The 13092-nt window shown below is 50.4% G+C and overlaps 1 protein-coding gene across 1 annotated transcript in view; it reads left to right on the forward strand.

Annotated features, from left to right (window-relative positions):
- The first annotated feature begins 1955 nt into the window (after nucleotides 1-1955).
- Nucleotides 1956-13092, forward strand: part of LARP1 (La ribonucleoprotein 1, translational regulator) — a 19893-nt gene continuing 8756 nt past the window's right edge. The window contains 11 exon segments of the mRNA XM_007472192.1: nucleotides 1956-2079; nucleotides 3003-3131; nucleotides 3209-3415; nucleotides 3513-3675; nucleotides 4495-4639; nucleotides 8832-9006; nucleotides 9109-9278; nucleotides 11457-11849; nucleotides 12564-12590; nucleotides 12592-12751; nucleotides 12874-13079. Of these exon segments, the coding sequence (XP_007472254.1) occupies nucleotides 1956-2079; nucleotides 3003-3131; nucleotides 3209-3415; nucleotides 3513-3675; nucleotides 4495-4639; nucleotides 8832-9006; nucleotides 9109-9278; nucleotides 11457-11849; nucleotides 12564-12590; nucleotides 12592-12751; nucleotides 12874-13079 (1899 nt within the window).

Below are 13092 nucleotides of genomic sequence, written 5' to 3' on the forward strand. Positions count from 1 at the left end.
AACCATTGAGTCAAATGGGGGTCTCACTTTTTCTTTAGAAACTTGGAAGGCAGGCACATCTTCTCTGAATGGCTCACTCTTCTGTTGACCACAGGTCACTGAGGACAGGGCTGGCCCTGACATGTGGGGCTTAGAAGAGGTCCTTGGATTGCCCACTTAGGGTTTGTATCTTGCCTTCCTAAGTCTGCTCACACACAGACTTCTAGAATGTTAGAGCCAGAGAGGGTCTTTCAGATCCCTTTATGGAATCTGGGTCGATTCGGGAGCCCTGAATTACAGAGCAAACCCTGGCATGGACTCAGTTCCCTTTTTCACAAGAGGGTATAGAGCTGTGAGGGTCCTCCGAGTTGAGTTCTTGGGGTTTCGGCTGCTTGCTGCTTCCATGATCGCACTTGCCATGATTTCTGCAGAAAGAGGTGTTTGAGCATGTGTCCTTCCCGTCCCCACCGCGTCTTCCTCCTTTGGGAGCCTGCAGGTTGTTTGGTGGAGTGGGGTAGTGATGAGGCTGAGGAGGTGGTTGTGGGCCCCTCCCATGGGCTCTGCGTAACTCTCCCTCCCTTCTTGTTCCCACAGAACATGCTGCTCCGGCCAGGGTGGTGAGGGCAGCAGTTCCTAAACAGCGCAAAGGTAGCAAGGTAAGAAATAGGAGTTGGCAACCCAAGCAGGGACTTCCTCGAGGTGGGAGCCTCTTTTCTGTTGTAGTGAGTGCTTCTGGACTGCGAGGTACTTCTGGGTTCTCTCTGAATAGCAGGGGCACTTTTTCTGGGTCTCTACATTGTGGATGGTCCTCGTGGACAGACTGATTTTGGCCTCTGATCTCTCGGTGGAGCTGTATTTTGGATGAGGGCCTGAATGGTCGAGGCAGGGTTACCCTGGAACCCTCATAGAATGTGCCTTGCAGGTTGGTGACTTTGGAGATGCAATCAACTGGCCAACACCTGGAGAGATAGCCCACAAGAGTGTGCAGGTGAGTCTGTGGGGAGGGATGGGCAGGTTTGAATTCTGTCTACATGTTCACATTTGGCCTCAAGCTTTCAGAGCCTCAGCTGTTACCTTTCTGTTTTTTAAGAGGAGTGGTTGGTACCATATGGGCAACATTGAGATAGCTAAGAATCATTCTTTGCACCCTTGCTGTGTGTCGGGGACTGCCAAGTGCTGTTTTTTCATCATTTCATCTAACCCTCAGTGACTCCTAGATAGGTCCTTCAGTAATTCCCATTTTACAGATGAGGCCACTGAGGCTGGGGGCGGTTAATTACCTTGATGGCCAAGTGGGGATTAGAAGTCAGGTGTGTTGTATTGTTCCAAAGCCTGTGTTCTCCATCACTACACTTGGATTGCCTGTCGGTGATCATCAGGCCAGGTACCCGCCTCCAGACCACAGGTCACGGGGAAGCTTATGTAGCTTTCCTGAGCCCTAGCAGAAGATGGACTCCTGGTCAGTCCTCTCCTTCCCAGCACTTTCGTTCTGGGCTGACAGCTAGGTCCCTCACCGGCTCTGGCCGCACTGGCCTTCAGTTCACAGACAGGGTTGGTGTGGACAGACCAGGGGCCAGCACCTTCTCCGTCCCACAGGTGTCCTGAACTATGTGGTCCTGTTGTAGGGAGTAAAACAATTGCCCGTTGCAGGCTGCAGCCCCGGCCCTGGGGGTTGTCTCGGTCATTTAGACTTAAGGAAGCTGGAGAGACAGGTTGTCCTCTACCTCCTGCCTGTTTGACTACTCTTCCCAGCGAAAGCATCTCAGGCGTGAAAGTAGGACCTTAGAATACATGCAGCCGAACCTGCCGTCACATGCTCCAGCTCCTCAACCCCGTCCTTCCAGTGACAGGGAGCTCCCTTCTTTCCCACCCCAAGAGGCTCTCAGACTCACATCACCTCCCTGTTGCTCTGCTTCCCGCTGCAGCCACAGTCCCACAAGTCTCAGCCTGCCCGCAAGCTGCCACCCAAAAAGGACATGAAGGAACAGGAGAAGGGAGAGGGGAGTGATAGTAAGGAGAGCCCGAAGGCCAAATCAGATGAGTCGGGGGAGGAGAAGAATGGGGATGAGGACTGCCAGCGAGGCGGGCAGAAGAAGAAAGGTGAGTGACTGGATCAGGACTCGGGGGAAGGCGGTAGGGCAGAACCAAGAGACGTCGGAAGGCCAGGGCTGCTGGAGCCATCTCAGGAGCCCCCGCAAGAAGTCCTCGGGAGGCTGATGGGTGTAGGCCACTGGGTCAGCAGGCTTTCACTCCAGCTATCTGTCCATCAGCTCCTTTTCTTTAACAAGCATTTGGTAAGCCCTGTCCTCAGCACTGGGGCTCTAGCAGTGCAGAAGACGGGGGCGGGGCTCTCTGCCTCAGGGTGTTCTTTGTGTGTCTTGATACCGCTGTCCCATGTTAGATTTCATTTAAAGACAGGAGTTCCCATTGCTCTGGCTGAAACGGCTGGAGTACAGGTTTGGCTGCTCTCATACACATCCAGGGGAACAGTGGTTTGACCAGGATGGAAGGTTATTTCTCTCACCTGAGAGCTGGGTGGAAGTAGGCCAGGTGCAGCTCTTGGATGCCTTTGTCTTGCTGTGTGTTGGCTCTTCTCATTCCAGGTGACTCACTCCACCTAGCAGGATGGGGAGAGGGGGGAGTAGCTCCCTGCCTTTTAGGGACTCACCCTGGAATTGACTGCTTCCACTCAGCTCCCCTGGGCAGAATCTCGGCACATGTCCAAGGGAGCCTGAAGGTGCAGTCTTGATTCTGGGCTGCCATGTGTCTGGTTCCAGAGGGGGTTCTCTTGACGGTGGAGAAGTTGATATTAGGAGTCAACCAAGAGTGTCCATCACAGTGAAGTCCACCACCTTCTTATTTTAGAGATGAAAATGATGTCCAGTGAGGGAAAGGAATTTGCCCAAGGTCACCAGATGGTGATTCAGGCCTGAGACCCCAGACACGGACAGAAGTATTGGGGGTAGGGATGGCCAGGAGGGACCTCTCCTTCAAGCCTTTCTTGTACCCATGCTGTCCTCCAGGGAACAAACACAAGTGGGTTCCGTTGCAAATAGACATGAAGCCTGAAGTGCCCAGAGAGAAACTGGTCTCTCGCCCTACTCGCCCACCGGAGCCACGACACACACCTGCCAACCGCGGGGAGATCAAAGGTATGCGCCTCCCACTATGGAGGGCCTCGGCATGGGGCTCCTCCTCAGGCCTGACCCGGTGCCCCCTCTCCCCATAGGGTCTGAGCCTGCCACCTATGTGCCCGTGCCCGTGGCCCCCCCCACCCCAGCCTGGCAACCAGAGACCAAATCGGAGCCTGCCTGGCACGACCAGGATGAGACATCGAGTGTGAAGAGTGATGGGGCTGGTGGGGCGCGGGCTTCCTTCCGTGGCCGTGGACGGGGGCGTGGTCGCGGCCGGGGACGCGGCCGGGGTGGCACTCGAAGTACGTGAGGCCCCTTTGGGCTCCGGGATGTCCGAGGGAGTGCGGTGGGGGGCGGGCAGGGGTCTCCTCTCCCTCATGACGCCCGTTTCCCCCTTAGCCCATTTTGACTACCAGTTTGGCTACCGAAAGTTTGACGGTGCAGAGGGACCGCGCACCCCCAAGTACATGAACAACATCACCTACTACTTTGACAATGTCAGCAGCACTGAGCTTTACAGCGTGGACCAGGAGCTGCTTAAAGACTACATCAAACGCCAGATGTAAGTGGACAGGCGCCTTCCTCCTGGAGACATGGGTAGGGTTGGGGGCTGCCCGAGGATGGTAGCCTGGTAGAGTAGGGCTGTGCAGGCCCTTCTGGTGCTAGCAGCAGTTGCTGCCTCTGGCTGGAGCTGAAAAAGGTAACTGGAGAGAACTATACTACTATTTTAAAAATTGGTTAATTTTTTTAAAAGGAGAGAAAATGTCTAGATTCTACTCCGCTTTATCCCTTTATTTGTAATGGCAGCATTCAGAATGCTAGCATTATTGGTGAGGCTCAGCGCTCTGTGCTTTATAGGCATTCTCTTATTTAGTCCTGTAGTTGTCTATTTAATTTTTATGAGCTGGGTTTTATCCCCTTTTTACTGATGAGCCTACAGGCCCCGTAACTTGCCTAACTGGTGAGTGACAAGGCACAGATTTGAGTCCATTTCTGTCTGATTTGCAAAACCTTAACTCCTAACCTCTCTAATATGTCGTTTCTCAGTCCAGTGGGGGAGCCATACAAGGAAGTAGATCATTGCAGAAGAGTGTGATAAGTGGCTTAGGAACAGAAGAGAAAGTGACCAACAGTATTGGGACTGGGTTTTAAAGGAGGATGAAGAGCTTGTCAGCCGTACAGAGAGGCTGAAGGGCAGAGAGAAGTTTGACCCAAGGTTAGGGAGCCATGAAAGGATGACGTCATCTCTTTTCAGCCTTTAGGACTGTGAGTGCAGTAGGGACAGGGTTGGTCAGAGGCTGTGTGAGCTTCCTGGAGTGCACAGAACAGGGCAGGCGTATTCACAGTGATGAAGCAGTCATGCTCTTCTCCCTCCACCTAGCGAATACTACTTCAGCGTGGACAACTTAGAGCGAGACTTCTTCCTGCGACGGAAAATGGATGCTGACGGTTTCCTTCCCATCACACTTATCGCGTCCTTCCACCGAGTACAGGCCCTTACCACTGACATTTCACTCATTTTTGCGGTATGTCTCCCTCCCTGGGGCTGGGGTGCAGAGGAAAGAACGGTCCGTACTTAAGGAGCTGGAATTTGGGCCAAGGCAGAAAACCCTGGAAGAGTCCCCATCTCATTACTTACGCTAAGATTCCAAGGCTTGGCCAGCCTCTCTCTCCCTTCCCCTTCCCCTCCCCCTTCCCCTTCCCCTCCCCCTTCCCCTTCCCCTCCCCCTTCCCCTTCCCCTCCCCCTTCCCCTTCCCCTCCCCCTTCCCCTTCCCCTCCCCCTTCCCCTTCCCCTCCCCCTTCCCCTTCCCCTCCCCCTTCCCCTTCCCCTCCCCCTTCCCCTTCCCCTCCCCCTTCCCCTTCCCCTCCCCCTTCCCCTTCCCCTCCCCCTTCCCCTTCCCCTCCCCCTTCCCCTTCCCCTCCCCCTTCCCCTTCCCCTCCCCCTTCCCCTTCCCCTCCCCCTTCCCCTTCCCCTCCCCCTTCCCCTTCCCCTCCCCCTTCCCCTTCCCCTCCCCCTTCCCCTTCCCCTCCCCCTTCCCCTTCCCCTCCCCCTTCCCCTTCCCCTCCCCCTTCCCCTTCCCCTCCCCCTTCCCCTTCCCCTCCCCCTTCCCCTTCCCCTCCCCCTTCCCCTTCCCCTCCCCCTTCCCCTTCCCCTCCCCCTTCCCCTTCCCCTTCTCTCTCCCTCTCTCTCTCCCCTCCCCCCACCCATCCCTCTATTATGGAAAATTTACAAAAGTAGACACAATGGTATAATGAGCCCATCACCCAGCCTCAGCATCTATCAGCTCATGGCCAGTCTTATTCCATCTGTCTCCTCATGTTTCCTTTCCCAGATCACTTTGAAGGAACTCTCTGGTAATCTGACATTTCGTCCGTGTTTCAGTATCTCTGTCTAAAAGATAAAGGCCTGTTAAAAAAAAAAGTAATCAGTATGTGATTATTGCATGTAAAAATATTAACAGTTCTTTAATATCACCAAATATCTGGTCAGTTGCAAATTCACCCCACTTGTCAAAAATGTTTTGGTAGTTTATGGGAATCAGGATCCAGATAAGACCAATATTATTGTCTTATTAAGTCTCCTCTCCCTCTCTTTTTCCTTGCAGTTTATTTTTTGAATGTGCTAGGTGGTATATCTTGTAGAATTTTCCATAGGACAGGGTGGTATCATTTCACATGTTCTTCTGTACTCCAGATTTTTTTGTAAATTGGTTATCGAGAGGCCTGTTGAGATTCAGGTTTTGGTGGTTATTTTTTTTTCCCCCCTCCTCGTCAAGAATACTTTATAGATAGTGATATATTCTCTCAGATGTCACTTAATGCTTCACTTGGTTCTCTTTTTTGCCATATAAGCTGCAGATCACTGCCTGTTACTTCATTAGGGACTACAAAATGTTTATATTCTGTCAATCTGTCTTTATTTGTTAGCTGGAATACCTCTTTAAGGAGGTACTTTGCATTATCAACTATTTGGTTACCAAGAAGTATATACTTTGTACAGGAAGGGCAGATAAGTGCTTGATCTTTTCCTTTGTTAACCAGTTTTCAGAATTATGAGTGGATCCCTAATAACCTTCAAAGGTGAACAGTGAGTTTCGAGTTTGTTTTTTTTTGTGTTAGTATCATTTAATATCATTACAAACTTGTAGGTTCGAACATTTTGTTTATTTCAAAATTATCGTAGTTATTATGCTGAATCAAATTGTTGTGTCTTTGGCCAGTGGGACCCTGGTTCATCTTGTACATTTCCTGTCCCAGATCTGAAATTGGCCGTTTTTTTTAAGGAACTCTGGGTCCTCTATTTTGGGGAAGTGGTATTTTTGGTATTTAGATAACACAGTTTGAGTTGTAGCGGTGTTTATTGCTACTTGATTGGTCGATGTTTCTAGAGCTTTTTGTTTGTTTGTTTTAATAAAATACATCATGAGATTGTACTGATATTTTCTATTAAAATTTCTATAGGGTCTATACGTAACCCCAAGTATCTTTTATTTGTAACTACTACTTTCTCCCATGCCAAAAATCCTAACTCCTAACAACATCAACATAACTATTCGTTTTACTCTACACTTTATACACATTATACTGATAGTACCTCTCCTACTCGTAAAAAGTTTTTTTTCCTATTTATACAGTCAGTGATGATTTTCAACTTGAAATAATTTTTTTGTGGTTGTTTCTTTAACTTGATATATATTAGTTTCATTAGCTTCGCTTTGCTTTCACGTTTTGGGCATTGCTTTCTTACGCCTTCATATTTGTTTTACATTTATAGAAAACATTTATGTGGTTCCAAAAGTCAGATGCTATGTTCATAGAAGCCCGACTTAAAATTTTCTTACTTACACCTTTTTCCCTTTCTTTTACTATAAGCAACGTTTTTTGAATCTTTCTATTAAAAAAAATTAAGTAAATGCCTCTGTGGGTATTATATACTTCCCCTGTCTTAGGTGAACGGTAACATATAGCACGTGTATTTCTTCATGCTTTTTTTGCTTTCACTTAATATATCTGGGAGCTGACCGTGTAGTAGTCGTAGTAATGGAAGAAAGGTACGCCTCATTCTTATTTACAGGTGCATATATATGTATATAATCGTTGCATGTTTTAGCCAGTGTCTTTGGTGTAGATTTCTAGAAGTGGGATGGTTGAACTGAAAGGCAAATGCATATGTAATTTTGCTAGCTGTTACCTGATTCCCTTTCTAGTGGGTGTGCCTTTTGCATTCTCACCAGCAGTATACGAGAGTGCCTCTTCCCCAGCCTCACCAACACAGTATGTTGTCACATGTTAAAATGTTTTCCTCTTCCACTTAAAAGATTTTTATTTTTTAATTTTAATTTTTAATAAATTCATTTATTTTATTTATTTTTGGCTGCATTGGGTCTTTGTTGCTGCGCACGCGGGCTTTCTCTAGTCGCGGTGAGCGGGGGCTACTCTTAGTTGCGGTGCGCGGGCTTCCCGTTGCGGTGGCTTCTCTTGTTGCGGAGCACAAGCTGTAGGCGCACAGGCTTCAGTAGTGGCTCGCGGGCTCTAGAGCGCAGGCTCAGTCATTGTGGCGCATGGGCTTAGCTGCTCTGCGGCATGTGGGATCTTCCCGGACTAGGGCTGGAACCCGTGTTCCCTGCATTGGCAGGCGGATTCTTAGCCACTGCACCGCCAGGGAAGCCCCTAAAAGATTTTTAAAAGGAAACTCTTCTGCCCCCTCCATTTTTCACCCTTTTTCCCAGAGATAAACACCTGTAGCACTTGACCTGTGAATCCTAGAAAAATTTGTGTGCATTTGTATGTTTTTACTTAAAAATTCAAACACCAGTGGGATCTTTTTTTTTTTTTTTAGTCTTTATTTAATTTGTTACAATACTGCTTCTGTTTTATGTTTTGGTTTTTTGTCCTCAAGGCATGTGGGATCTTAGCTCCCCCACCAGGGATCGAACCCTCACCCCCTGCATTGGAAATCAGTCTTTTTTTCGTTTTAATTAATTAATTTGGTGGCACTGGGTCTTAGTTGCGACAGGCAGGCTCCTTAGTTGAGGCAGACGGGCTCCTTGGTTGCGGCATGTGAACTCTTTTAAGTTGCGACATGCATGTGGGATCTAGTTCCCCGACGAGGGATTGAACCTGGGCGCCCTACATTGGGAGCATGGAGTCTTAACCACTGTGCCACCAGGGAAGTCCCTGGAAGGCGAAGTCTTAACCACTGGACCGCCAGGGAAGTCCCCCAATGGGATCTTAAACTCACTGACCTACACCTGCTTTTTTGTGACTCTTACCACCTCAGCACATTTGAAGCTGATTTTTAAGCTTGAATGGTGTTCCATTGAATGGATGTGCCATAATTGGTTTAAGTTGCTTATGTGGTGGCAAGCGTAGGTAGTTTCCAGTTTTTTCCTTTTACAGACAACGTTGCTGTGAATGGCCTTGTATCCAGATCTTACACATGTTGTCACCTGTTTGTGCAAGTATTTCTCTGGGGCTGATTCCTGGAAGTAGAATGGCAGGGTCAAAGGGCAGGTGTGTTTTTCATGTTGGTACCCTCCTACAAGTTTGAACATCTCACCCATCTGCTGGTCGTGGGAGATGGTACCAGTTTTCTTATACTCCTGCCAGCACTGGACTTATCCCTGAGCTCATGGGGCTCAGTCATCTACCAGCTTCCAGGATCTCAGTCTGTCCGTGTCTTTCCTCTGCATCTTCTCCCTCTTTCTCCCCTGCAGGCCCTAAAGGACAGCAAGGTGGTGGAGATCGTTGATGAAAAAGTCCGCCGAAGGGAGGAGCCAGAGAAATGGCCTCTTCCTGGTCCCCCAATAGTGGATTATTCCCAGACTGATTTCTCCCAGCTTCTCAACTGCCCAGAGTTTGTGCCCCGCCAGCACTATCAGAAGGAGACAGGTAGGTACCCTGCTGGCATGTGGATGCCTCCCTGTTGCCCTTGTCCTCTGGCCATCAGGAGGAGGGCTGGAGGGATGAGCATCTCCCCTTTCCACCCTTTAGAGTCGGCACCCGGCTCTCCCCGTGCTGCCACCCCAGTGCCGACTAAAACAGAGGAGGTCAGCAACCTGAAGACCCTGCCCAAGGGCCTGTCTGCCAGCCTCCCTGACCTGGATTCTGAGAACTGGATTGAAGTGAAGAAAAGACCTCGGCCCTCCCCAGCACGGCCCAAGGTGAGTGAGGCCTGCCACGCTCCCTAGGTTCTAGGGGCCTGGCCTGGAGTGTGGGGAGGGGTGTTGCAAAGGCACAGAGCTCTGGGCTTGTAGGGGCTGGCAGGCAAGCTGGGTGGCTCAGGGTTGTAACGCGAGCTGGAGGTCACCAGGGACTGCAGGAAGGCTGATGTGGCCTGTTTCCATTTCCAGTGGGGATCACCCCTCAGGACAACCTTAGCTCCGTGAGATCCTGAATGGCATTTTTCACAGGAGGAGATGATGCAGCCTCTGGCAGCAGTGTCTCATGAAGTATTAAGTGTTTCTTAACACTTGCCTGTTCTTTTTGGTTTTGGCCACTCCGTGTGGCCTGCGGGATCTTAGTTCCCCAACGAGGGGTCGAACACATGCTCCCTGCAGTGGCAAAGCGGAGTCTTAACCACTGGGCTGCCAGGGAAGTCCCTTGGCTGTTCTTTTGACCCCATCTAAATCCCTGGGGCTGCATTTTTAGTGCCTTCCCCCTGAATTTGTCCTCACTGTCCCATATATAAGCCCCTCAGACCTTCTGAAGAGGGAAGGGATGGGGAGCAGACACACGGTCTGGACAGAGTCTAGACTAGAACACAGGTCTCCTGTCATTGCTGGCTGCTGACCTTGGGACGCATCTTTAATATCTCAAGGCTTCATTTTCTCCGTCTTTGGATGGAAGTAGGGAGGGATTAGACTGCTCTAGAAATAGTAAAGCAATATATGAATAGCTCACATTTAGTCCCCTGTTAGAGAAGTGTTTCAATCTCAAACTAAAATTACTGCCCCTTTTCCAGGAGCAGACTTTTGCTCCATTCACCTGCCCATTGCCATCCCTTCTTTGGAGACCTTCTTGGTCTGGGGCTCAGAGGTGACCTTGGACTTTGGGTTTATGGAATTCTGTGCTCCCTTTTCCATTGTGACCACCCCCCTCAACTCCTTCCTCCCTTCCTGTTTATACCCTGACTTCCCAGCCTGTTCTGGCTGTGGTCTTCCAGAAAGTGTCAGAGGTTAGGCTGGAGTCATGAGGAGAGGGTAAGGTAGTAAGTGCACAAGGACCTGACAGAGTTCAGTTCAGTGCTGCAGACTGCAAAGGCTTTGGAAAGGTGGAGCCGTGCTTAGCCCCTATTCCCGAGTTCGAGCCCCCACTCCCACCTGACCTATCGTGAACCTTCCAAAAGAGAATAGGGTTAGAGTTTATACAGAAAAGCGCTTTGCACGGCAGGGAAATGACGTTTAGATGTATACTATGGGGTAGACAGATGCTTTACTTCCAAAATTTCAGATAAATTCAGCCTATCAACCACTCTGGAATACTTTGTTTTGGCTGAAAGCAGTCTTGTTTTCTCTTGCCTTTGGGACATGCTGTGTTTTTGTTTGTTTTCTTTTTGCCTCTCACTGTCTCTGTCCCTGCCTTCATCTGGCTTACTTATGCGCATCCTTTCATAGTCACTTCTTCTGGGAAGACTTCCCTGACTGTCCCCACTCCCACCCCCAGCTGGTTGAGTGCTACTCCCTATGTACTCCCACGAGGCCTATTTATAGTCCTTACCATAACACACTGCAGTTGGTCGGTTGGTTGACTTTTTCTCCCACTAAACTGAGAGCTCCATAAATTCAAGGACCTGGTCTTGTTCTTTTTCTGCTTTTAGCATCTTCATACAGGGCCTGGTACCAGTGGGTACTTGCCCATTTATCAAAGTAGTTGAACATGTGCTGTTGCTAGATCCCAGTCTAAGTACTGGATAGGATGGAAGGCAAGGCAGCTGTGGTTCTTGCCTGATGAAGCTTCCAGTTTATTGGGAGGTGTTGGGGATGGACAAATGGATGAATCAGCCTGTTGAACTTGTACCCACTCTCAGGCCAGGTGCTGTGGAGGATACACATTTAGGTAAATGAGAGTGCAGTTCCTACGTGCAGGGAAGTTGTTATCTCGGTGTTTATGAATGACTGTGATGTGAGCTGTGAGTGGAGACACCTGGACTCGCACGGGACATCCTTCCTCCATGAGGCTGACTCTGAGGCTGGCAGCTGTGACTTGCTGCCATTATCAGGGCCGCAGTTGTAACAGTCCCATGTTGAGGAGTCAGGGCTTCTCCCAGGGCACAGCGACAGGGCCTGGTATAAGGTGATTCCCTGGTGATTCCCTTTCTCCTTGGTCTGCCCCTATGTTAGAAGTCAGAGGAGCCCCGGTTCCTCCACCCGACTACTCTGCCTCAGCAGCTGCCCTCTCAGCAGCTGATGTCCAAGGATCAAGACGAGCAAGAGGAACTGGATTTCCTGTTTGACGAGGAAATGGAGCAGATGGATGGGCGGAAGAACACCTTTACCGCCTGGTCTGATGAGGACTCTGACTATGAGATTGATGACCGGGATGTCAACAAGATCCTCATTGTCACCCAGACGCCACCTTACATGCGCCGGCACCCGGGGGGGGACCGCACAGGCAACCACACCTCGCGTGCCAAGATGAGCGCTGAGCTGGCCAAGGTCATTAACGATGGGCTCTTCTACTACGAGCAGGACCTGTGGACCGAGAAGTTTGAACCCGAGTATTCCCAGATCAAGGTGAGTCTTGGGCATAGCAGTGGTGGTGGGGCCTGGGGTGCCTGTAACGTGTGGAAGGGGAAGGCTGACAAGCCGTGTGACCTGACCTTGGGCACAGAGCCTCAGCATCATCATCTAACAAAAGGGGGTGATGCTCGACGTGAACACTGTAGACTGTGCCAGTGTAAGAGCTGGCTACTCTGCTTCTTGAGCATCCATGTTTAATGTCTTAAGTTGGCTAGGCACTTTGGTGAGGAATAGAATGAGGATTGGATTGTCATTTCTGTTAGGCATATATAAAAGTTTAAAAGCCTTTTGAGGAACTTGCTTTGAGTGTGAAATATGGAGGAAAGATAGGTCTTTTAAAAAATCACTGCTACCTGGAAACAGTCAAAACTGGTATAGTAGGTGTTTACAGAGGTGGTCGGTTGGCCTTTGGTGAGCCTCTGTTGTGAGTAGTAGTGTGTTTGGTGGAGATGAGGAGAGAATTGCAGGAAGAGAATCGGGGTGGGGGAGTCTACAGCACGTTCCTGGGGAACCGGAGTCCTGACCTCAGTGCTGCTGCAGAGAGGGCTGGGCAAGTACTCCCCTATTCTGGGTTAGCACAGTCATGCCTGGGTACCTGGGGTTGAGGCATAGTGACGGGGCAGCTGAGAGCCTGGGGACCAGAATTCCACGTGTGTGGTCGCAGGAGCTGCCCTCTTCAGCTTCCTGCATGTCTTGATCCCTAAACAGGCTAGGGCAGTCTTCCTACCAGCGTCCCCCCGCCCCCCACCCCCCAATCTCGTATCCTCTGCAGCAAGAAGTCGAGAACTTCAAGAAAGTCAACATGATCAGTCGGGAGCAGTTTGACACACTAACCCCTGAGCCCCCTGTGGATCCCAACCAAGAGGTCCCTCCTGGACCACCTCGCTTCCAGCAAGGTGAGAGGTGACACCTGCCACCCTGGCCTGGGTGGGAGGGTCTGGCGCCGTCCGACGGGGCCTTACAGGGACAGGCATTCACAGGCCTACCTCTGCTTACTGTCCCCACTCTGCCTCTGCAGTTCCCACTGACGCCCTGGCCAACAAGCTGTTTGGTGCCCCCGAGCCCTCCACCATTGCCCGCTCTCTACCAACCACTGTCCCAGAGTCGCCAAACTATCGCAACGCCAGGACCCCTCGCACTCCCCGGACACCGCAGCTCAAAGACTCAAGCCAGACGTCACGGTTTTATCCAGTGGTGAAGGAAGGTCGGACGCTAGATGCTAAGGTGAGGCGTTCCT

The sequence above is a fragment of the Lipotes vexillifer genome, unplaced genomic scaffold (assembly GCF_000442215.2).
Source record: "Lipotes vexillifer unplaced genomic scaffold, Lipotes_vexillifer_v1.1 scaffold697, whole genome shotgun sequence".
NCBI classification, from domain to species: Eukaryota; Metazoa; Chordata; class Mammalia; order Artiodactyla; family Lipotidae; genus Lipotes; species Lipotes vexillifer.